At 36.4% G+C, this 25,852-nt stretch overlaps 1 protein-coding gene across 1 annotated transcript in view; it reads right to left on the reverse strand.

Annotated features, from left to right (window-relative positions):
• Nucleotides 1–25,852, reverse strand: part of dock9b (dedicator of cytokinesis 9b) — a 92,336-nt gene that overhangs the window by 41,453 nt on the left and 25,031 nt on the right. The window contains exons 8-37 of the mRNA XM_073851840.1: nucleotides 24,781–24,955; nucleotides 22,385–22,440; nucleotides 21,401–21,475; nucleotides 21,172–21,312; nucleotides 20,581–20,787; nucleotides 18,522–18,644; nucleotides 18,089–18,171; nucleotides 17,881–18,000; nucleotides 16,191–16,270; nucleotides 15,845–16,035; nucleotides 15,585–15,650; nucleotides 15,354–15,446; nucleotides 13,943–14,054; nucleotides 13,664–13,782; nucleotides 12,576–12,662; nucleotides 12,336–12,428; nucleotides 12,129–12,244; nucleotides 11,968–12,037; nucleotides 11,741–11,866; nucleotides 11,581–11,652; nucleotides 10,492–10,638; nucleotides 10,272–10,355; nucleotides 8,896–9,007; nucleotides 7,910–8,088; nucleotides 5,818–5,925; nucleotides 5,606–5,717; nucleotides 5,381–5,511; nucleotides 1,928–2,042; nucleotides 1,777–1,843; nucleotides 1,619–1,666 (exon numbers count right to left, since the gene is read on the reverse strand). Coding sequence (XP_073707941.1) covers nucleotides 1,619–1,666; nucleotides 1,777–1,843; nucleotides 1,928–2,042; nucleotides 5,381–5,511; nucleotides 5,606–5,717; nucleotides 5,818–5,925; nucleotides 7,910–8,088; nucleotides 8,896–9,007; nucleotides 10,272–10,355; nucleotides 10,492–10,638; nucleotides 11,581–11,652; nucleotides 11,741–11,866; nucleotides 11,968–12,037; nucleotides 12,129–12,244; nucleotides 12,336–12,428; nucleotides 12,576–12,662; nucleotides 13,664–13,782; nucleotides 13,943–14,054; nucleotides 15,354–15,446; nucleotides 15,585–15,650; nucleotides 15,845–16,035; nucleotides 16,191–16,270; nucleotides 17,881–18,000; nucleotides 18,089–18,171; nucleotides 18,522–18,644; nucleotides 20,581–20,787; nucleotides 21,172–21,312; nucleotides 21,401–21,475; nucleotides 22,385–22,440; nucleotides 24,781–24,955 — 3,308 coding nt within the window. The remainder of the gene's footprint in view (nucleotides 1–1,618; nucleotides 1,667–1,776; nucleotides 1,844–1,927; nucleotides 2,043–5,380; nucleotides 5,512–5,605; nucleotides 5,718–5,817; nucleotides 5,926–7,909; nucleotides 8,089–8,895; nucleotides 9,008–10,271; nucleotides 10,356–10,491; nucleotides 10,639–11,580; nucleotides 11,653–11,740; nucleotides 11,867–11,967; nucleotides 12,038–12,128; nucleotides 12,245–12,335; nucleotides 12,429–12,575; nucleotides 12,663–13,663; nucleotides 13,783–13,942; nucleotides 14,055–15,353; nucleotides 15,447–15,584; nucleotides 15,651–15,844; nucleotides 16,036–16,190; nucleotides 16,271–17,880; nucleotides 18,001–18,088; nucleotides 18,172–18,521; nucleotides 18,645–20,580; nucleotides 20,788–21,171; nucleotides 21,313–21,400; nucleotides 21,476–22,384; nucleotides 22,441–24,780; nucleotides 24,956–25,852) is intronic.

Below are 25,852 nucleotides of genomic sequence, written 5' to 3' on the forward strand. Positions count from 1 at the left end.
AAAATAAAAATAAAGAAGGTAATTGTGAGTTTTTTATTTCACAATTTTGACTTTTTTCTTCAGAATTGTGTAATAAACTTGCAATTCAGCCTTTTTTAATAAACTTGCAATTTCAAGTTATAAAGTCAGAATAGCAGATAAAAAAATTTCCAATGCAATTTTCTTGCAATTCCCAGCTTATATTTCGCAATTCTGACTTTTTTTCATGCAATTCTGACGTTTTTTCTTAGAATTTTGAAATATAAATTTGCAATTAGAGTTATAAAGTCATAATTGTGAGATAGAGATAGATAGAGATCAGTTTCTTTTCTCAGAATTGCATGATATAAACTTACAACTGCAAGTTATAAAGTCATAATAGCGGAATAAAAACTCACAATTGCAATTTTCTTTTAATTCCGAGTTTATATTTCACAATTCTGACATTTTTTTTTTGCAATTCTGACTTCTTTCTCAGAATTGCATGATATAAACTCACAATTGCAAGTTGTAAAGTTAGAATATCAGAATAAAAGTCTGCAATCGCAATTTTTTCACAATTCCTAGTTTATATCTTGCAATTCTGACTTTTTTTTTCTCAGAATTGTGAGATAGAAACTTGCAATTGCAAGTTATAAAGTCAGAATTGTGAGATAAAAACCCGCAATCGCAATTTTCTCAAAATTCCTATTGCAAGTTATAAATTCAGAATAGAGATATAAACTCGCAATTCAGATTTCTTACCCCAGAATTGCATGATAGAAACTCACAATTGCGAGCTATAAAGTCAGAATAGCGGAAATGAAAACTTGCAGTTACAATTTTCTTACAATTTTATATATCGCAATTCTGACTTTTTTTCTCAGAACTGTCAGATATAAACTAGCAATTGTGAGTTATAAAGTCCAATTCTAAGGGAAAAATAATATATGTTCTCAGAATTGTGAGTTTATATCTCACAATTCTGACTCAATAAACCACAACTGCAAGTTTATATCCCACAAAACAAGTCAGAATTGCGTGAGAAAAAAGTCTTAAAAGAATTATGAGATGTAAACTCGAAATTGCAAGAAAAAATTTTCTAATTGTGAAATAAAAAGTCGCAATTACCTTTTTTATATTTTTATTCAGTGGCAAAAACAGGCTTCCATAAATAATATAACAGTATTTAAAAAAAAAACTTTTTAGGATTACATAAAAAGTAATACAAATATATATAATATTGAATATTGAATAAATTGTGTATAGAATAAATATATACAGTTTAATGAATACAATATATATATATATATATATATATATATATATATATATATATATATATATATATATATATATAGAGAGACATTTATTTAATACATTATGAATAAAAATACAGTAATATTATTGGATTAGTAATAAAATATAATTAATATTTTAATTAATAATAACATTATGTAGTACTATTATAAATACAATTCTAAATGGACGCATTTGATTGACAGTTCAATTAGGATACTTATTTTTTAGAATGTTTTGGCATAAATATCCTGCTTAACATAAATATGAACACTTTGGTCCTATGTTTTCCCACAAAAACATAACCACAAAAAAACACTTTTAAGAATTCTCAGACTATTGGGAGAAAATCTGTTTTTACCTGGCAATGAATCTCTTCCCCATATACCTGAACTGATGTAGACACACTCTGTGCATGAGAGAAAGAGAGAGAGAAATTAACTGAGTGCTCAGTATTAAGTTACAGGACCTCGGTGCTCTGATGCTCTGATGTGATTAGTACCAGTCTAGATGACTTACTCTACTAAAGTGAAAAAGTCCATCAGCTCAGATGTTGTGGCTTTGTTCCAGTATGTAAATAAGGCATCTGGGAAAAAAAATCAAAAGTGAGCACATGCATGAACAAAGCTACGTGGACTTAAAAATTAAAGCCATGTGTGCATGTCCTTACCTTCAGACATGCTCTTTAAGACATGGAGGAAACACATGAGCAGGTTTTTGATTTCTTCTCTGTCCAATTTATCACAGCGCAGCATAGAGCTACCCAGAGCAGAGGCTGATTGGGTCTGTCAAACAGACGGACACACACGCATAGAGTATGTAATGGAAGACACATCAAAGTATCACAGCACACTGCGGGCCATCAGAAGCTTTACGCAAAGGAATCATTCACTGCTAACCTCTAAATGACTTGCAAGTGAGCAAAAAACACTCCACCACATGCACAAAGCTGGAAAAATACAATATGAGAAAGACATGCAACACCCTTATGATGTATTAAAGTTTAAAGAGATGGAAGCACACACACTCCCCAGATGGGGACACTCTAGGGTTGCTCTACTTGTATGGTGTCAGTAATTCTGTTAGTGTCATTATCGTAGAGAGCGGGGCTTGAAAGCAGTGAGAAATCCATTGTGACGCGCTTGGCTGCCCGGCTGAGAGGGGCGGAGTCCTCTGGCTCAAGTGGGAGGGGCAACACAGTGAGGGTGTGTCTACGTGTAAACCTCTCTTTCGGCTAAGAGGTCAGAGGTCAGGGGTAAGAGGGGAGAATAAGAGTTGATTAAGGGACGATTCTTAGAAACACCTACATGCCTTACTCTAAATACAGCTTAATAACAGAGGCTCAGTTAAAGGAGAAGTTCACTTCCAGAACAAAAATTTACAGATAATTTACTCACCCCCTTGTCATCCAAGATGTTCATGTCTTTCTTTCCTTAGTCGTAAAGAAATTATGCTTTTTGAGGAAAACATTTTGAGATTTCTCTCCATATAGTGGACTTCTATGGTGCCCGTGAGTTTAAACTTCCAAAATGCAGTTTAAATACAGCTTCAAAGGGCTCTAAACGATCCCAGTCGAGGAAGAAGGGTCTTATCTTTTTTTAAAAATGACAATATATATAATTTTTAACCTCAAATGCTCGTCTTGTCTAGCACTGCAAGTACTCTGTGTATTCAGGTTCAAGACAGTTAGGCTATGCTGAAAAACCCCATCTCTACATAATTTCTTTATGACTGAAGAAAGAAAGACATGACGATCTTGGATAACAAGGGGGAGAGTAAATAATCTGTAAATTTTTGTTTTGGAAGTGAACTTCTCCTTTAAAGGGGACATATTATGAAAATCTGACTCCATGATTAAGGGCTATAAACAGGTTCCTGGTGCAACTACCAACCCAGAAAACAAGAAACAGGACAACCCAGTAACTTTGTTTTGGTAAGCCTTTCTCTGCAAGCATGTGAAAAATGAGCGGTTTAGATTTTGCTCCCTTTGTGACATAGGAAGGGGATCTTATTATAATATTACCACCCCTTAATCTGCACTTTTCCACCCATGACACCGTCATTCTGTTTTTGCAAGCGACAGTGGAGTACCAGTTGTAACCCCATGGCAAAAGTTCGAGCAAGGCATGCTAATTGTTCTTTCGTTGGCTGCACAGACGAGCACAGAAAACTATTTAGAGTCCCAGTCTAAGAGGAGACGAGAGATCTGCCATACAGATCTGATATAAACATGTGATTTCTTTCCCAGCTGTTTACCTTCACAGACATAACTGACTGTTTTTGTCACTCCTGTGTTTTTAACATAAACTTGTGTGTATTTGACAGTTTAGGTGCAATAAGACATGAAAAAGAAGTTAGTTAGTTTACCGCTTTCTGTGCGCATACTTCAGATGTGTGCACTCAGAAAACCGTACATACCAGAAGTTTAAACTAATATGGCTTTAAAACGCATGATTTCAGCACGATAGACATGATAATCAAAACCTAACAGATCTTTTTAGGCAGAGTATCTGAGTTACAAACTGTAGAGGCACAGCTCTATTCTGGAAAAGAGGGGCGGGGAGCAGCAGCTCATTTGCATTTAAAAACATTGCACAAAAACAGCGTGTTTCTGCTTCCACTCAAAATAGGCATTTTCAAAATTATGTAGTGAATGATCTTTGGGGTATTTTAAGCTGAAACTTCACAGACATTTTCTGGGGACACATGATACTTATATTACATTTTGTAAAAAGGAGTAGAATTGGTCACCTTTAGGGCAGTGTTGAAGTTACGTTGAAACATTAACCCTGAAACATTTTAAAGATCACAATTGGCAGTTTGTATGCACCCATTCTTAAATTTTATTTTAATTTTTTTATTTTAATGAGTTATGTTAAACAAAAATAGTTTTATCTACAGTAAATTTAGCTTTTATTGAAACTTAAATATTAAAAATCAAAAATTAGTAATACTATAATAACTCATCTATTTAAGTAATAAAACATATAAAGTACAAGGAATTCCTAACTTCCAAAACTTTGACAGGGTTGATGTTCAGTTCAGTTTAGGTTACTTAAAGAATTACTCCACTTTCAGAATAAAAATTTCCTGATAATTTACTCACCCCCAATCCAAGATATTCATTTCTTTTTTTCTTCAGTCGAAAAAATTTAGTTTAAGGAAAACATTTCAGGATTTTTCTCCATAGAGTGGACTTCAATGGTGCTCAATGGATTAAAGGTTAAAAATGCAGTTTCAGTGCAGCTTCAAAGGGCTCTAAACGATCCCAGCCAAGGAATAAGCGTCTTATCTAAAAAAACGATGGGTCATTTTCTTCAAGAAAATTAATATTTATTCACTTTTTAAGCACAAATGATCGTTTTGTCTGGCTCTGCGATGCGAATGCTTACTCTGTGCTCTCCGGTTAGAGACTCCCATCTCATTTGAGGTTAAAAAGTATAAAAATTGTAATTTTTCATTTTGTAACCAATCATTTTGCTATATAAGACCCTTATTCCTCGGATAGGATCATGTAGAGCCCTTTGAAGCTGCACTGAAACTGCACTTTTAACCTTCAATCCGTTGAGCACCATTGAAGACCACTATACGGAGAAAAATCCTGTAATGTACTCCACAAAAAAAAAGACATGAACATCTTGGATGACATGGGGGTGAGTAAATTATCAGGAATAGTTTAATAATTTACTATTGAAAACACCCAAAATGTCTTGAAAATTGAGGTTTTGGCTCTGTTTGAGCCTGAGGGAAATAAAATGTGATTTCTTTTCAATTGAGATGTTAAAAAAACTGACATTTTCAAGCATTGCTGCCTAGAAATGACCCAGGGATTGAGAAACGTAGCACATGTTCATGTAATGTATTAGACACATGTGGAAAAGTGAATACATCACAGCTCCAGTTAAAGGCCCCCTGAGCACATGTGGAGGAGGAAGGAACTCCCCCTGGATACTGAATACCTCCTTTTACAGTAACATTGTTTTTAAAAGGCAAAGTCAGGTCGAATCCAATTTAAGCATCGCTTTCACAATACATATTATGAAGGCAGGAGATTCTATTTAAACAAGGCAGATAAGAGATTATTTTGGGCCTAATGGACAACACCACTGTTATTCTATTTTACCTTATCAAGAGAGCTGGTCTTTTCATTTATCTTCTCAGGGATGCTGTTTCCTGAGTCTGTGCTGATCAGAGAACCTCGAGAGTCAGCGTGCCGCACAGAGCCAATGTTAGGCGTAGAGGTGTGAGGAGAGGCTACGCAAAGAATAAACTTCATTCATGTAATAAAATCATTCACAGAAACATCTACTGTTTACTGCTGGTAGTTTTTTATTTGTTCATCACTCACCAGTTCCTGAGATGACCCCAAATACATCTTTATGAAGGCTGTTGTCAAGATTTCCAAGAGGCTTTTGGGGTGTTGCTGAAGAGATGCTGGCAAGATGTTCATCTCGCCCATTCTGAGGAGAAATAACAGAGAGATGGCATGTGAAATGTAAGGGTTGCACAAGTTGTGAATAACAGACTGATAAGAAAGAGAAAAGTAGAAAGATGATTCACCTGGTTGGTGTTAAAATTAGACGTGTCTCTCACATTTAATCTGTGAACGTTTTCCTGCAGTAACCCAAACAAGGGTAGATATAGCGTCGCCAACCTGGCTTGCTGACTCTGTGCACACATACACAGATACACAGCTTAGATATTAAAATCAATGTCTGTTAAAAGTCAATTCGCCCTGTGGCAATCTTGAAAGTGCTTCCGGGCACTGTTTTTTAAATAGGCAATGTTTTTTAAATTTTTAAATGTACAAAATAAGATTATGTTCAATACACTACCATTCGAAAGTAAGAAATTAATACTTTCAGTAGGAACACATTAAATAATCAAAGGTGACAGTAAAGATTGTTACACTGCTACAAAATAATTTTGTCTATTCATCAAAGAATCCTGAAAAAATCTATCACAGTTTCCACGATAATAGGAGTAGTTCACTTTCAGAACAAACATTTACAGATAATGTACTCACCCCCTTGTCATCCAAGATGTATATGTCTTTCTTACTTCAGTCGTAAGGAAATAATGTTTTTTGAGGGAAACATTTAAGGATTTCTCTCCATATAATGGACTTCTATGGTGCCACCTATGAGTTTGAACTTCCAAAATGCAGCTTCAAATGGCTCTAAATGATCACAGCCGAGGAAAGAAGGGTCTTATCTAACAAAACAATAGTTTTTTTTTTTTTTATTACAATTTATATACTTTTTAACCTCAAATGCTCGTCTTGTCTAGCTCTGTGTGTACTCTGTGTAGAGATTAAAAAGTATTTAAATTGTAAATGTTTTTAGAAAATAGCCGATCATTTTGCTAGACAAAGCCCTTCTTCCTTGGCTGGGATCATTTAGAGCCCTTTGAAGCTGCATTAAAACTGTATTTTGGAAGTTCAAACTCAGGGGCACCATAGAAGTCCATTATATGGAGAGAAATCCTGAAATGTTTTCCTCAAAAAACATAATTTCTTTACGACTGAAGAAAGAAAGACATGAACATCTTGGATGACAAGGGGGTAAGTAAATTATCTGTAAATGTTGAAAGTGAACAATTCCTTTAAGCAGAACAACCGTTTTCAACATAGATAATAATAATGTTTCTTGAACACCAAATCAACATATTAGTATGATTTCTGAATGTTCATGTGACACTGAAGACTGGAGTAATGATGCTGAAAATTCAGCTTTGCAACACAGGAACAAATTACATTTTAGAATCTATAAACATCAGTCATCAGAAATCACTTATTTTAAATTGTAATAATATATCAGAATATTAATATATTTTTACTATATTTTTAATTATATAAATGCAGCTTTGGGGAGCATAAGAGACTTCTTTCAAAAGCAGTGACCCTAGACTTTTGATTAATAGTATACAGTCATATCAGTAAAACTATCCTTTAAAGCTAAAATAAGAGGGATCATACAAAATGCAAGTTGTTTTTTATTTAGTACAGACCTAAATAAGATTTTTCACATATAAGATGTTTACACATAGTCCATAAGAGAAAATAATAGTTGAATTTATAAAAAATGACCCTGTTCAAAAGTTTACATACACTTGATTCTTGAATACTGTGTCATTACCTGAATGATCCGATCCACAGCTGCTTTTTTTTTGTCATCTTTTCACACTAAGCTCAACATATGAAACTATTACAGAAGGTTCAAATGCGCACTGATGCTTCAGAAGAAAAAAAACAAGCATTAAGAGCCAGGGGTGTAAACTTTTGAACGGAATGAGGATGTGTACATTTTTCTTATTTGGCCTAAATATCATATTTTTTTCATTTATTATTGCCATTCAGAATCTACAGAAGATACTTACATGTTTCCCAGAAGGCAAAATAAGTTAAATTTACGCTGATCTTCAAATTCAAAAGTTTCCCCCCTGGCTCTTAAAGCATCGTTTTTCTTCCCTGAAGTATCAGTGAGCATTTGAACCTTCTGTAATAGTTTCATGAGTCCCTCAGTTGTCCTCAGTGTGAAAAGATGGATCTCAAAATCATACAGTTATTGTTGGAAAGGGTTCAAATATACAAAAATGCTGAAAAACTGTTATTTTTCTTAACTTGAGTGGTTTGTTGCAACCGGGCACTGACCTTTGAGACATAGCGCTCGTCGAATGTGTGTTTGATCATCAGGCTCTTGAGAACCTGAATGGCGATCTGACGGACTTCGCCAAACTCCTGAAGAGCCCCACACACCTCCCTCAATAACAAACCCACTAGGAAGTGATTCCTGCAGAAATCATCAGTCAGTGAATAGTCCAACTGTAGATCTATGAAGACACAAAGAAAAGAAAGAAAAATGACATTACACCACAAGTACTGAATGTAACCACCAGTCCATTTAAAAGTGTTTTTGAAAATGTCAGCTGAAATATATTGCATAAAAGACCAAAGAAAACTAGCGGAGAAAATGCTGTTTTGTATTTAACAATGCCTTAAACAAAAACAGTTCTACAGCTTTTTATAATAAAACCAAAGCATTTACATGAAAAATATGCACCAAAAAAATTACACTTTAACTGGTACAGCAAATCCCAATAAACACACATACACAAGATGATATTTCACAGACAGACTCAACAGCCAGTTCATAGACAGTTATTACAAAAATAAAGGTAAACAGAACTGTTTTAAACACTCAATCAATTAGCTTATGTTGGACATCAACATATGTAAGACAGACTGGAGTAGATCCAGTCCACATCAGGAATAAAACCATGGCAGTTATGACACTGAGGAGAGACATGGACTGTGTCATTAAGACTAGACACATGAACATTGTTCAGTGCCTGGCAAGCAGGACCGCTCACCTACTCTTCTGGCATGAGTCTCCTTAATGTGACACAGAAAAGCTAGCACACACAAAAAAAGAGGAAACAGTGGAAAGGCACGGCAGAAGACAATCATACAAGCAATAGCTACAGAAAGCCCGAAAGACAGAGGCCACAGAGAGAGAAAAAGAGAATTCTATTAAATCTAATTCTCCTGATGAACAACTTAACCTTTCAAGAGAGATGCCAGGCAATTTCTTAGACTATTCAACAACAGTGTGCCACAGAATACTGCTGTATGTTTACCTTGAAATCTCTGAATGCGGCCCTTCCCAAAAGGCATGGGCAGATTGAGGGGAACGTAGTGTTCATGATTACACACCACCCGCAGAAACTCAAACTTAAACTCATACAGCGTCTGCAAGACACAGAGAGACACTATTATATTATATAAATTATATTACAACAGGAGACACCAGGAGCTGAATTCAAAATAATAGACTAAATTTAGAATTTTGTATAATTACAGTTGAGGTCAAAAGTTTACATACACATTGCAGAATCTGTAAAATGTTAAATATTTTAACAAAATAAGAGGGATCATACAAAATGTTAATTTTTATTTAGTACTAAACTGAATATATGTGAAGACAAAATAATACTTGAATTTATAAAAATTACCCTGTTCAAAAGTTTACATACACTTGATTCTTAATACTGTGTTGTTACCTGAATGATTCACAGCTGTTTTGTTTTGTTTTATTGATAGTTGTTCATAACTCCCTTGTTTGTCCTGAACAGTTAAACTGCTGTTCTTTAGGAAAATCCTTCAGGTCCCACAAATTCTTTGGTGTTTCAGCATTTTTGTGTATTTGAACCCTTTCCAACAATGACTGTATGATTTTGAGATCCATCTTTTCACACTGAGGACAACTGAGGGATTCATATACAACTATTACAGAAGGTTTAAACACTCGCTGATGCTCCAGAAGGAAAAACAATGCATTAAGAGCAAGGGGTGTAAACTTATGAACAGAATAAAGTACATTTTTCTTTTTTGCCTAAATATCATATTTTTTTCATTTAGTACTGCCCTTCCGAAGCTACAGAAGATACTTACATGTTTCCTAGAAGACAAAATAAGTAAAATTCACCCTGATCTTCAAATTTAAAAATTTTCACCCCCGGCTCTTAATGCATTGGGTTTCCTTCTGGAGCATCAGTGAGCGTTTTACAGTCATTGCTGGAAAGGGTTCAAACACACAAAAATGCTGTAAAAAACAAAAAGAATTTGTGAGACCTGAAGGATTTTCCTGAAGTACAGTGGCCAGTTTAACTGTTCAGGACAAACAAGAGACTCATGAACAAATACCACTGCAAAAAAAAAAAACACAGCTGTGAATCATTCAGGTAACAACACAGTATTAAGAATCAAGTGTATGTAAACTTTTTAACATGATCATTTTTTTATAAATTGAACTATTATTTTCTCTTGTGGACTACATGTAAATGTCTTTTATGTGAAATATCTTATTCAGATCAGTACTAAATAAAAAATAACATGCATTTTGTATGATCCCTCTTATTTTGGTAAAATAATTAACATTTTGCAGATTCTTTGCAGATGCAAACTTTTGACCTCAACTGTATGAATGTTGATTCAATAATGCTGTTATATGTACCTTGGGATCTCCAGGTACAAAACAGGAGATGTAGTTGTTTATCTGCTTGAAGACAAATCCTCGATCCATGAAGGTAAAACAGCGCTGTTAGACAGTTATTGAAAAAATACTGTTGTTAAGTGCTTTGATTGTCATTAGTGATACAAACACAGAGACTCTTTACAGACAAAACAATCCAATTTTTGTCAGTGTTTCAGTGTATAAAATCAACTAGTTGTACCTTTATGAAGACCGCCAGGCTGTGGTTGGCATTGCGGGCAGCGTCCAGATTGTCTTTATACTTCTGTGTGATGTGGGGCATCAGCATGTTCACAAGTGTCTCCACAGCATGGTGGAATGAAGCCGTGAATCGCTGGTTTCTGGACAACTACACACACAACACAGCTAAGAAAATTAATTAAAGGAACATGATAAACTATGTAATACAGCAACTCTTACAAAAACCACTGGGTAACAGTTTCCAAAATCCACACTTGTTGCAGTTACTATGGAAAAACCTTAATACAGAGTGTCTTCCATCAGAGAGAGAAGCTTTCAGCTTTTTATTTTGGTTAATTTCCATTGAACCCTGGGAATTAAAACTTGTATGGCTTAATATAACGTAAATTATGTCTCTTACTGAAATATGTAGCAGAAAACCCATGAAATATTTACATTATTTAAAAAAAAAATCCACATCGTTTTATACATATTTTGGACTATATGTTTTTTTGACTCTCAAAGCCATGGGTCCCATTGACTGCCCTTATTTGACTGACAGACTGCAACGGTTTGAGTTAAAAATCTTTGTTTGTGTTCTACTGAAGAAACAAAGTCACCTACATCTTGGATGCCCTGGAGGTAAGCAGATAAACATCAAATTTTCATTTTTGGGTAAACTATCCCTTTAAAGTCTAACGCAACCTCTGCAATTATTTTATTTTCTGTGTTGTGTTGCACTAAAAATAAGAACAGGTAGTGCCAGTATCTCACCAAGTGCAACCATTTCACGTCATCAATATAATGGCACCCCCTTGGTCCAAAATATGTGGATTTTTTAAATAATGTAAATTTTTCATGGGTTTTCTGCTACATATTTCAGTAAGAGACATTATTTATGTTATATTAGGCAATACAAGTCTTTATACCCTGGGTTCCCTTTAATAACAGTGGAGGCAATACCACCTTTTTATAGTTATTTGTAAATCAAGATATTTTTGAAAAAACTACCATGGTAAAATTTTTAGTAAGTATTTACTTTTACTTTTTATAAGTAGCAAAGGAGAGTTTTAGTAAAGGAAAGTTAACTGAGGCATATAATTGTGTTTACCTTGACCTTGCCACTTTCCATCAGGTACTGTGCCATTGACTTCACCAGGGCTTCAAAAAAATACCACGAATACTGAAACACCCAAGTTAATATTTTAACCATTGACAAATAGAACTCATTACAAACTTGTTGAAATGTAAGAGTTTTAAAACAGAACTACCTTGAGAAGCTTGTTGCTGGTTAGGAAGTCGGTTGAAGGCTTTAAAATGGATGTCATGGCTTTGGCCAGTTCTTCATGCACCGTCTTGCCGTTATTGGCTGAATAGGACTCCGTTTTAAACACGTACTGAAAAAATACAAACAATATCATGTAAGCAAGGTGATATTGCAAAGTTTGACAGAGTACACTGCAATAAATATGACTGAATGTTTCAGAACTTGGTTTACCTTTACATAGGACCTCAAGTAGTGTTCTAGACCCTCCTCGTGGCACTGAGCAACAATGTGGACCATGACCCTGTAGGCAAGACAGGTGGACAAAAAGAGGGTGCGTTAGATAGAAAGAGAAAGACCACATGTTCTGATTTTGGCGACTCCTATTCTCTCACCTGGTGGTGTTTACAGCCACATCCTCATTAGTGGCGGTAGTCAGAACATGAATCAGCTGGTTTAAAATAGTCGGCAAGAAGTTGATCATAACATGACCTTCCATGGCATGAAGACTCTGGGGATTTATGGGTAATGTTTTGTCATTTAACCCACTATAATAAAAATAATGAAAGAATCCTAACGAAATCTAATTTCTCAATGCTCACCTTGAGGTATTTGACAAGCTCACCCTCAGTTGGACGGGTGGCACCGGACTGCATACTCTGGAAATGGTGGAAAAAATTGTGCAGGTGCTGATCCTGAGGAGGTGAAAAGACATGTTTAAATTAGAGATCATCATGTCATGCTTGCATCACGTCTGCAAAGCTAAATATACATTATGTTATTTTGACAATGCTGATGTTAATTCTGTTAAGATCATCATTAGGATATATATATAGTCATACCTGAGTGTAGATGGTAGAGACCAAATGTGTAGACACTTTGAAAAGAGGACGTCCTCCATCCACCCACTTTATCTCAGGACTAGAGTGCTGCAAACACAAAACCCATAAAACAATATCAAGTTTAAACAGTTTAAACAGACAGATCGCCCACTGAAAGATCTATTTAATGTCTTTCTCATAAACAGCAATGAGATTAAATGAAGAGCATATGGAGACTTTTGCTAAATTCGTGCCATGCGTGTTATAAAGCCATGCCTTCTCATATTTCTTAATTTCATTTTCCTGAGAAAAGAGCCAAGCAATCTTTTTTGTTTGTATATGTCTTAATGTCTTTCAAAAGAGATCCTAACAAAGTCAGAGATTTCAATATGAACTCAAAAAGGTTTCAGAAATTGTATTATATAATACTAATTGTGCCTAGGTTTATTTAAAAAATGACAACTCTCTGAATAGTTTGGACTTGCTACTGATAGTAGACACATAGATTCACTGCTGTGAGCATGTAAGATAATGTATGTTGCAGGTTCATGAATAGACATACATAAATCCTGTAGCAGGTCAAGACAGGTGGAGCTGGGGGAGGTGGAAGGTTTTAGAGGAGCTTTATAGCATCCTGTGGGACCAGCTTACATTGAACACTGAATCAGACAATTTAAAAAATTGAGCCAAGTCTAATTGCCTGGAGAATCAGCTTGTGCAAAGTAATAAACAGCATTTTGCATGTAAAAGACGCTTCAGCCTGCACTATCTATCACGACTGAACTAAAACTAGTTGGAGAAATATCTAAGACAAAGCTGATTCATCAAAATAACATAACTGAGAGCCTCAAAGAGTCTCCAGCGCTATTAAAGAGCAACCTCTTCCTGTGTAAAAATGATAGTATGCAATACGATCCATTCAGACAAAAGGTCGATAATAATTAGATGTAGATATTTACAAAGTATATCCAAATAGCAAACTAGACCACACACACAAAGGCTCAACTGCTGTACAAAGAATAGGTACAGGTCTACATTTGGTCAGCAAATGGCTGAAATTTTTGCCAATAATAGCAAGTTTTTGTTATGACTGTGCATAGCGGGTTTACCTTGCTTACACCCTCCTGGCAGCTGAGGTAACCATTTGGTAGGTTGGCCGCCACTGAGATGTGTTGCTCACTCATAACAACACGACCATCTTTAAGCAGAGGAAGCCAGGCAGAGCCCACTGACAAAGAAACCAACAGACAGTTAGAGTACAGTATGTGCGAGAGAAAACATTCAGCACATCCAAAAAATATAAATAAATAAAGAAACAAGCTCCTGGAGCTGTACCCCATGCCTCAATTTTAGCACTGTCAGCAACCTAATTACCCAGCATGCTGTACCTGGGGTCTCCACTATTTCCCGCTTCTTTGTGCTGCTGTCACAGCTGATGTGGTAAAAAGTGAAGAGCAGGTGATGCTTTTCATGAAGTTGCGTGGGCAACTTGATTTTTATCTGCAGTACACAAACAAACACACAATATGATTCAAAAAGCTAAAAAGATTTAAAATCTAAGATAAGTCTAAAAAAGTATTAATATCTTCAATATTTACACGACAAACATTTTATATGGGATCAAATCTGAGTTAAAACATATACATGTAAAGACTTAGTATGCACATTTCAATACATAATGAACAACTTCCTCATATTTGGACACCTGGCCCACTATTTTCATTATACTGAGGATATTCAACTTTTCACAGCATATTTGGAATTTGGAATATTTGAGACCATTAGCGAAAATACTTTCATTCTGGGTACATTGTATATTTTCGTTAAAGGAGAAGTTCACTTCTAGAATGAAAATGTCATCCAAGATGTTTATGTCTTTCTTTCTTCAGTAAAAAACAAATTAAGGTTTTTGAGGAAAACATTCTAGGATTTTCCTCCATATAGTGGACTTCAATGGGAAAAATGCAGGTTCAAAGGGCTCTACACTAACCCAGCCGAGGAATAAGGGTCTTATCTAGTGAAATGATCGGTAATTTTCTAAGAAAAATACAAATGTATATACTTTTTAACCACAAACGCTCATCTTACACTAGCTCGACCTCACGCATTACGTAATCCCATACGTGACATATGCGGAACACTCTTAAAAATAAAGGTGCTTTAAAAAGTTCTTTACAGTGATAGAAGAACCATTTTTGGATCCACAAAGAACCATTCAGTCAACCACCTTTTTCTTACCTTTTTATAATCTGAAGCACCTTCTTTTGCCACAAAGAACCTTTTGTGAAACAGAAAGTGTCTTCAGATGCTAAAAGTTCTTTAGAGTCAAACACCCTTTACAAAAAAGGTACAATAACAGTATATACATTTTTTTGTTTTTTCAGAAAATGACAGATCGTTTCACTAGATAAGACCCTTATTCCTTGACTGGGATCGTGTAGAGCTCTTTGAGGCTGCATTGAAACTGCAATTTGGACCTTTGCCACCATTGGAGTCCATTATATGGAAAAAATCCTGGAATGCTTTCCTAAAAAACCTTAATTTCTTTGCGACTGAAAAAAGAAAGACGTGAACATCTTGGATGATATGGGGGTGAGTAAATTATTAGGAAATGTTAATTCTGGAAATGAACTAATCTTTCAATATTTCTAAATTTCTAAAATTCTTCTTTTTTGAGTTTTAAATTTTGAACTCCTATTTGTCAATATTCTCTCAAACATTTGGACCCACTGTATACAGTATATTACTTCGTGCTTGGCTCCCTATAAAATATATATATATCAGCATTTCATTAATCACCTCATCATAAAACTCTGGGTTCTGCTGGTGGTGCAGTACAGCTGCATAGGCATGTTTGGTGAAGAGATGACCGCCTGGACGACCATAGATACACTACACATAACAGTGACAGACAAACAGAGCTTTTTAAAAAAAAAGTTTATATTGGTTTTTTTAACTTTATTTCAACAGGGCAATAAAAAGAAGGACAGAAACAATGGGAGAGGAGAAGATCAGGAAAAGATCTTGTACCTTCAGAGGTTGGGCATCCTCTTCATCCGACTCTCTAAATTCCACACACACTGCGATGTTCCTTGCCTGAATCACGTAAGATAAAGACAGAACATGAGCCAGAAAACTACTTACTGTCAAATCTCTAAGACTAAGTGCATGTTTTATGAGCGGCAGGCATTATACTGACCATCTCATATGTCAATACCTTTGGCCGAGGGCACTCATTTTGCAAGAAAATGGAAAAAGCAAGAAGCTTTCAGCTGATAATGCTAATGTACCTTGGCGAAAGACTTCTGGTTGTCATATTTGAGGTGTTTGGGATAGACGTAGAGATGATTGTTGTAGGTAGTGAAGGGCTGAGAGCACTTGGCGATGCAGGGAACAAACTCCTCCACCTCCAACAGAACACTGTCGCCCGGCTCATTACTCTCAAAAGGCCTCACTGGGATGTAGGATGGAGTGACACAATCTAGCCAATGGTAAGGAAAAAATCTGAGTTCAAGTGACTAATTCATTGCACACAAGGAGGTGATACAGTTTTTAGGAGATCAGGGTAGAAAATATGATGAAAATATCAGAAAAGACATGCATTAGGTTACACTAGTAAATATTTTGAAGACTTACTAGCCACATCAGGAGGGATATTATCAATGGTCACATCCAGGTTACCCAAGATGACAGGCAGTTTAGCCATCTTCTCAGGTCTGTGGATACAATTTTGACATATACACTAGTGGTCAAATATTGTAATAATCAACCCTATTGTAATTGTTAGAGTGGCCAAGGATCAGCAGTCTCCATGTAAAACTGATCAGGCAGAGCAAACCGTAAGTCATAGAGACATGAAACTTGGAGGGATGGTAGTACTCCCACCATCAACAACGTCACTAAAGCTCGCTCCAATCGGCCTGACAGCACCAAAAACGTTTGAAAGGGGTAGGGCCACCTTTATTAAAATGGCTATAACTTTTGAACGGAATGAGATATCTTCGCCAGACTCACAACGCGGATGTAAGAGCTGAATCTTAGGCCACAAGAAAAAAATTGTGAAGCTTGGCCACTTGGTGGTCCTATAAGAGGGAAAAAATATAAAAATGGCCCTAACTATGCTACCGTTTGTCCTATCGACGTGAAAAGGTTAGACAAGGTTAATGGAAGCCGTTCGTAACGAAACTCGGTGGGCCTGTTTGACTGACAGCAGTAAACGTTTTTGAGGAATTTGTAAGAAATCGGTCACTGAGGGCAATACCACATTTTTCAAAGCATAAATGATTGTGCATTGTTCTGTTTTTCACACATACACATGATATTTATTAAATTAAATACTTTAGAAGATGTGAAAAACTATGTTTTTTGCTCAATCTGAAAAAAAAAAAAACACTGCAGTACAGTTTTCTAGACTCTCTAGGTCAATATTTATCGAAAAAATGTTGAAATTTACCATTTGGGAAGCTGTAACGGGGACGTTTAGAAAGAGGGCCTGTCCGAATTTACCCCAAATCCTATAAAGCCTAAACAAACACTCAAAACTTCACAAACCTGGTCAGCACATGCAACAGGTGATTCTAAACAAGCATGCAAAATTTTGGGGAGATCGGACCATAGCTGCTGGTATAATACTCATAAACGTTTAAAAAAATCATTTTTCAGATTTTTTTTTTTCAATTATTGATTTATGCTGTTACAGGCTTAAAAAAAAGTAATGTCTTTTTTATATATGTATATATGCCTTAAAGTGCTTGAAACTGTAATTGCTGCTCGCAGCTATATTTCAGTTTTTGTTTTCAAGGTTCACCAAGGCTGAATTTATTTGATCAAAACTACAGTAAAAATTATAATATTGTGAACTATTATTACAATTTAAAACAACTGTTATCTATTTAAACATATTTTAAAATGTAATTTTAATAAATTATAAAAGAATAAATTACATTTTAAAATATGTATTTAAATAGAAATTTTATATTGTAATAATATTTCACAATATTACTGTTTTACTGTATTTTTAAGTGAGCATATGAGACTTTCAAAAACATCCTAATTATTCCAAACTTTTGTCATGTGGTGTACATTTATATTAAAAGCTCATATCTGTAGGAGGCCTAAAAAAGTGCCCCTCTGAGAGGTACTACAAAACACATTCCTAACTGTGGGACTGCCGTCCACAGCTGCAAAAACACTGCAGAAGAATATGATGTTTGGAAAATATTTCCATATAAAGTCTATTGTTTTAATAGACTGAATCTACTGTACTGTAAAAGGGACAGAGATCTGTAGTGAAGACAAGTCTGATGACATTAGGGTGAATACTGACTTCCTAAAATCCGCCAGCAGTTTGAAAAGATCTTCTGAGAGTTTATTACTGTCTTGCCGGTACAGTGCGGAGAACCGAGCGCTTTTATCCAAAGTCCCTGAGGCATCTTTAAACACAGGCCTGTGGAAAAGAACAAAAATATTAAATATTGTGAATGACACAACACACAGAGAGAAGCACAGAACATTTCCAGACAGTTTTGGCTCACCGGGCTGCCCATGCGAAAGGCATCCTGTACTGGCCGAGTCTGCTGCAGGCCATCTTGGCATTCTTCAAAACCTTCTGAGCAACCTGTGTAGCAAAACACACACATTGTTCCCCACAACCTCTCCAGAGACATTTTATTAACAGTGAACTGAGCAGACAGCACGTTCCTGGCAGCCTTGTGGGGATTTTGGATGGTATCGTTGTGTAGTTTTAGGCAGGATATTGCAGGGGTCAGTGTGGGATGTGGTAAAATTGTTTGTAAGTTTATGGATCCTAATCCCTGATAGTCCTTCTCCTTCTCCTTGTAATAACCACTTATTGTTTTGATTGACAGTGTGTATTTGGTTCCTCTGTTTTGTTTGGTATATGACTGTGTGTATGTTTGAGTCAGCTGTTTTGTTTCTGTATGTGTGTAGTTGTGTTAGGCTCATTGCCTTGCTTGAGTCAGAGCTCTTCATGTAGGGCTCAGCACAGTGAGTAATGCCTCCTTGCAGAACCTTCTCAATTCGCGCAACCAGGAAGATGTCAGGGTGAGGACACGTCACAGAGAAGACACCCTGAAACACAAACAAGCACAAAGGCTTCACTTACTGAAAAGATGAGATGAGTATTTCAGTTATGTATTCTTTTTCCAGATGAGGATGTCCCCAGATGTCCCCAAAGGGAGGCTGGATATAGATAACTTCTGGGACAAATTGTCCCCAGAGTATAGTTAACTAAATACACTCACACACTTCACTCTGTAACCTTGCTCTGCATCTATCTATCTATCTATCTATCTATCTATCTATCTATCTATCTATCTATCTATCTATCTATCTATCTATCTATCTATCTATCTATCTATCTATCTATCTATCTATCTATCTATCTATCTATCTATCTATCTATCTATCTATCTATCTATTCAGTACACCAATCCATCTATTCATTCCATCCATTAGTCCATCTATTCATCCATCATATATCCATTCTTTCAATACACCATTCATCCATCCAATACATCCATTCAATTCACGTATACATCTATTTAATCCATCCATCCATCTAACCAATCCACCCATCCATTCAATCCATCCATCAATCCATCCGTCCAATTCATTCATCCAAACATCAATCCATCCATTCAATACACCTATACAGCAATCTAATCCATCTAACCATCTGTCTATCCAATCTATCCATTCCATTCCATCCAATTCATTAATCCATCAAATGAATCCATCTATCCATCTGACTAATCCACCGATCCATCCATATATCCGTCCATCTATCCATCCATCCATCCATTCATCCATCTATCCAATCCCCCCACCCACCCATTTATCCATCCAATTCATCAATTCATCCATCCATCCGATTCATAAATCCAATCCACCCATCCATAAAATGTATGCATCCATTTCATCCATCTATTTATTCATCTATTCATCCATCCAATTCATAAATTCATCAATTCGTTCATTCATCCATCCATCCGTCCAATCCACCCATCCATGAAATTAATGCATCCAGTTCATCCATCCAATTCATCAAATTATCCATCCATCCAATTCACGAATTCATCCATCCATCCATGCATCAATCAAGTATATCTATCCATCCATACATGCATCCAATTTATCGATCTATTAATCCATGCATTCATCTATCCGTCTATCCATCCATCCATCCATCCATCCATCCATCCATCCATCCGTCCATCTGTCCATCCAATTCTTCCATCATCCATCCAATTCATCAATTCATCAATCCATCTATTCAATCCACCCATCCATGAAATTCATTCATCCATCCATCCATTCATCTATCCGTCCATCCAATTCATCCATCAATCCATCCATCTATCCGTCCATTCAATTCATCCATCACCCATCCAATTCATCAATTCATCCATCCATCTATCCAATCCAACACCATCCATCCATCCATCCAATTCATCAATTGATCCATCCAATTCTTAAATTCATCCATTTATTCATCCATCCATGAAATTCATGCATCCAATTCATCCATTTATACATCAATTTATCCATCCATCCATCCAGTTCATTCCTCCATCCAATTCATCAGTTCATCCATCCATCCATGCATCTATCCAGTTCATCTATTCATCCATCCATCCATCCATCTATCCATCCATCCAATTCACCCATCATTTATCCAATTCATCAATTCATCCATCCATCCAATTCATATATTCATCCATTTGTTCATCTATCCATCCATCCAAACCACCCATACATGAAATTCATGCATCCAATTAATTAATTTATCAATCCATCCATCCATCCATCCAGTTCATTCCTTCATCCAATTAATCAATTCATCTATACATCCATGCATCTATCCAGTTCATCCATACATACATTCATGCATTCATTCTATCTATCTATCTATCTATCACCTGTCTGTCCATTTGTCTGTCTATTTATACATCTATATGTCCATCCATCCAACTGCCTCTAAAAATGGATTGTTTGGTCCTCTTACTTTTTTGGGGTACTGCAGCATCCCCTCCGGCAGTTCACTAAGCAACGTTTCCCCGTGAGGTGCGTACACCCCTCCGTTTATCTGCATGCTGGGCGGAGGGATCATGGATCGAACCAGAGGGTGGTTTAGATCCACATGAAAGTCTGCAGATATTTTTCGGCTGTTCTGCACGTCAAACAGCGAAAGCACCACAAAGAAGGGCTCCACCTGAAGAAAACAGTGAAGCTGCATCTAATCTGTACCAGAAGTGTGGGTTGAGCTACAAGTTGACATGTTGGCCCACTACAACAAAGAGAGGAATGTTTGCAAGCACCACAGAGGCACAGTATTTACACTTGTAGCTTATTGAGAAGTCATGTAAGTGTATGTGCACATTAAATTGGAACAGGAGAAAGTGGTTTAATATTGAAATAATTACGCATTTACATTTGTGTAATCATATACACGGGGTGACTATCAATATACACACAATTCTCCCTTTCCCATAGAGTTTGGCTGGTTGCCACAACACATCTCTCATCCGAGACATTAATATCTAGCCAAAGAAAAGAGCTTTATGCGAATCACTGTGATTGTGCGTGTGAAGCTTACGTTAGTAGTAGGTCCCTCCTCATTCTCTGCTACACAGCTCTGAAGGTTGAAGGACAGATCATTGCAGCTGACCAAAACTCTCTTCCCAAACTTCTCCTCGAACTGCTTCACGTCAGGTTCAATGCCAGACAAATCGAGCCTCTACAGGCCAAAACACACATGCACAGCTTAAAATCAGTAGCCTATGTTGTGATTTAATAGATTATTTATTATTAGAGCTGTGCCTCACCTGTGTGTCAGGGTCCAGAGTAAAGAGTTTGAGACGAGTTTCACTCCTCATCTTGGACTCAATATCTCTGGCACTCTGAAAAGCAAAAACAGGATGCCGATCGCTAATTACCACAGCTGATTGTGTTTCCTGTTCCATATCGCATGATACAAATAATTTACTTAATTACTATTTTGTCTTGGTTTCAAGTGAAATATCTAAAACACAGAAGATTAATGTACATCAGAAGTATATAAACATAATAGAACTTGTCTAATTTAAAATCTAAATTTAGTAAGATTTTTAAGTTTTTAATGTTTATTAAACAGAAGACAATAATTATTCTTTGTGTAACTGTGTAACTTAAATGTGTAACTTAATTTGCAATTGCACAATTATCTAATATCTAATATCTCTCTTTATAATGTCACTTCTAAAGTAAATGCATCATTTTATGAATGTTTAGATATTTTTACAGCAAAATAAGACAAAAGAAATAGTATAAAAATATTCAACATCATTAAAGTGAGATTTCATGGGAAATGTGAGAAAATATTCTGACTTCAGAGAGCAAAGGCGCCTAGACGATTGATTCGAGGGAGGAGAGACAGCAGACAGGAGAATAAAGAGCAAGATAGAGATGTGTGTGTGTGTGTGTGTGTGTCTGTGTTCCAAAGTGTGGGTGGTTCATTGTGGAATGGTTGGAAAACATTAGCTGAGAGGACTAAGGGTGTGTGGAAAAACTGTGGCTGTGTAAAGACAGGGCAGACAGCGAGGACGCCAGCGTTGAGATCATGCTACAGTCAAGACACAAGAGCTGAAAACCAGTATTCACCTTCACACACACACACACACACACACACACACACACACACACACACACACACACACACACACACACACACACACACACTGTGAAACTGTAGATGATTGTTTGCATAATCAACTAATCAGGAGACCATGCGTGTCTATATGTGTGTCTGTATATGTTCCCATTCACAATACCTGGAAACTGTCCTGAAAATTCCCCGGCGAAATGTCTGTCTTGCCCATCTCATCGTCTGTGTAAGAAAAAAACATTTCAAAACCTGCAACAGTCATTAGTCTCCATGTCTATAAATCAACATGTAGTGACTGGGAAAACTGTCAGATAGCAGTGTCAGATCATAATAACAAACACAAAATGTGGTTGCTCAAACATTAAAGCTGTCAAACTACATTTTTACAATTAAATTGAAAACAGTGGATGCTGTGAGTGGCTGCTACGAGATTCATGTAGTATTCCCTAAGTGTTCTGAGTGGTTTTTAACATTCATATCTGTATATGTGGTTACTAGGGTGTTTTGGCTGGTTGCTAGTGTGTTGCTAGAGTATTGAATATACACTTGTCAAAAGTTTACATACACCTCGCAGAATCTGCAAAATGTTAAGTATTTTACCAAAATAAGAGGGAACATACAAATGCACATCATTTTTCATTTAGTACTGACCTGAATAAGGTCATATAAGATGTTTACATATAGTCCACAAGAGAAAATAATATTTGAATTTATTTGGAATTGACCCTGTTCAAAAGTTTACATGTTTGATTGTTAATACTGTGTTGTTACCTGAATGATCCACAGCTGTGATTTTTTGTTTAGTTGTTCATGAGTTTCTTGTTTGTCCTGAACAGTTAAACTGCCTGCTGTTCTTCAGAAAAATCCTTCAGGTCCCAGAAATTCTTTGGTCTTTCAGCATTTTTGTGTGTTTGAACCCTTTCCAACAATGATTGTATGATTTTGAGATCCATCTTTTCACACTGAGGACAACTGAGGGAGTCATATGCAACTATTACAGAAGGTTCAAACGCTCACCGATGCTCCAGAAGGAAAAACTATGCATTAAGAGCCGGGGGTGTAAACTTTTGAACAGAAGATGTGTACATTTTTTCTTATTTTGCCTAATTTTTTTCATTTAGTACTGCCCTTCAGAAGCTACAGAAGATATTTACATGTTTCCCAAAAGACAAAATAATTAAAATGTACCCTGATCTTCAAATTCATTCTGAAGCATCAGTGAATGTTTGAACCTTCTGTAATAGTTGCATATGAGTCTCTCAGTTGTCCTCAGTGTGAAAAGATGGATCTCAAAATCATATAGTCATTGGAAAGGGTTAAAATACACAAAATGCTGAAATACCAAAGAATTTGTGTGACCTGAAGGATTTTTCTGAAGAACAGCGGGCAGTTTAACTGTTCAGGACAAACAAGAGACTCATGAACAACTCTTACTAAAAAAACAAAACAAAACACAGTAATAAGAATTAATTGTATGTAAACTTTTGAACAGGGTCATTTTTATAAATTCAACTATTATTTTATTTTGTGAACTATATGTAAATGTCTTTCATGTGAAATATCTCGGTACTAAATAAAAAATAACATGCATTTTGTATGATCCTTCTTACTCTGTTAAAATAATTATGATTTTGCAGATTCTGCAAAATGAAAACTTTTGACCTCAACTGTATCTGGTGTCCTCACTACCTTTCTGGGCTCTTTGAACGTTTCAGTTGTGTTGCTGTCTATGCAGAATCAGAAAGCTCCAAAGATGAGCAAAGGTCTTACGGGTTTGGAACAACATGAGGGTGAGTAATTAATAACTGAGTTTTCGTTTTAGGATGAACTAACTCTTTAATACATTCAATATGTGATTTCTAGGGTGTTCTGGGTGGTTGCTTTCTTACCCGAAATATTCCAGCCCCTAGATATGATATGGGTTCCTCCTTAAAGGCAAGTTTAAAGAATTTTTTGTCCATTTTCTTGTATTAATCTGTCTATTGTAACAGGCCACATCTCCTCAGCATGATTTGAGGTATCTTTCACGTCCGTAGACGAGTTAGGCGCCAAAGTTTAATTCTTAGGGTCAGAAGTTTGCTCAGATCCCAAATCCCTAAGTATGACTAATAGCAACAGCAATGCTCGCTTTAGCAAGCTCCACTAGTAATTAGTTATACTTGGTTCTGCACTCCGATTGGCCGACAGGTGTTTGTTGTTTTATACGAGGCGAGAAGAAAGGAATGTGCTGTCCTTTGAAACTCATCAAATGTAAATAAAGACTCCCAACCTCCTCTCCTGTGTGAAATCCAAAGGGTTTAAGAGGTGTTAAGTGTTACTGTTTGTGTATGGCTATGTGTGCGTCACTTCAAGAGAGTTGAGTATATGGATCTACCTATTAAAAGACGGTAAAAGACTGGGTGGTCTCTTCAAAGAACACATACACATGTATGAGACACGACCACACCGGCTGGCTTTGCAAATACATGTCTGCGTATTCAAACTGTGTCAACAATCTTGTATTATCATATAATGTATCATCATCTGTAAACTGCACACACTCTTGCTGGCCCAAACACACACCATCGTGCAGTTCTCCGTTCCTCCTTTCCTGCATGGCGAGCTCGAAGCTGCTGTGGAGGATCTTGTTAAGGGTGCTTATCCAGTCATCCATCTCTCCTTCGCTGTCTGCAGCCAGAAGATACGTGCTTTTATCTTGCATCTTCAGCTCAAAGGCGAAACGACGCACCTTACTGTTCTGGTGAGAGAGAAAGAGAGACATTTCTGATCATGTCACCTGGCACTGAATAGCATTGCTCATATAATTTAGCCTTGGAAGAATATCTGATTGGTATCTTGGGACATTGTTAGATTGCTTATGAAACTTAGTGAGGTATTTTTTCTGGAAAAAAATTCTGAGAAACAACACTCTGAGAAGTAATATCTTTACTTGATCTCCATTTAAGCTCATTGCTATCTAGAAGATCAATTGAGACGTAAGAATTCTACTTTTTTACTTTTCTTTCCTATGGGAATGTGAGCGCACCCAAGACTTTGGAATGATTTCACACTTTTATGACGAATTTACACTAGATGTGACTCTGGAAAATATATCCATCCTGCAGCAGGAGCTGAAAGCCATTTATTCCCAGACGGCTGCTGAGGAATATCTGGCTGCTTTGCATGTGCACCTGTTGAAATGTTTAGTTTTTGGACCTAGAAATAACTTTTACTGTTCCTCTTTTGTCTAAAATGTGGAAAACAGACAAAGCGTCAAAAACAGATGTTGAAAACAGACAAAACAGGTTGCGCATACCAAAGGAGTACTTTATTCTTTCAGGAGGGCTGGTGAATCGAGGAATGTGACCACATTTGCACTCGCACACACACTGGGCGCACCACAGGAGAAAATGGAAATATTTGACCCTGGGAGAAATCATGCGTGAATTAGGCTGGACCTCATCTTTTCCTCTCGCTCGTTTTTCATCTTTTTCTTTTTCTCTGAAACCCTGAGTAGCCCCATCTGAGGAACTGACCATCCAAACACTGATATCCCCTCTTGGTTGAGACAAAGGAAGAGACTCATGAGGATGTTATTAGAGATCTGAACTCCTTCTATAAACTGCTTTGTGCTGCAGTAAATACACAAAACAAA

The sequence above is a fragment of the Garra rufa genome, chromosome 12 (assembly GCF_049309525.1).
Source record: "Garra rufa chromosome 12, GarRuf1.0, whole genome shotgun sequence".
NCBI lineage: Eukaryota > Metazoa > Chordata > Actinopteri > Cypriniformes > Cyprinidae > Garra > Garra rufa.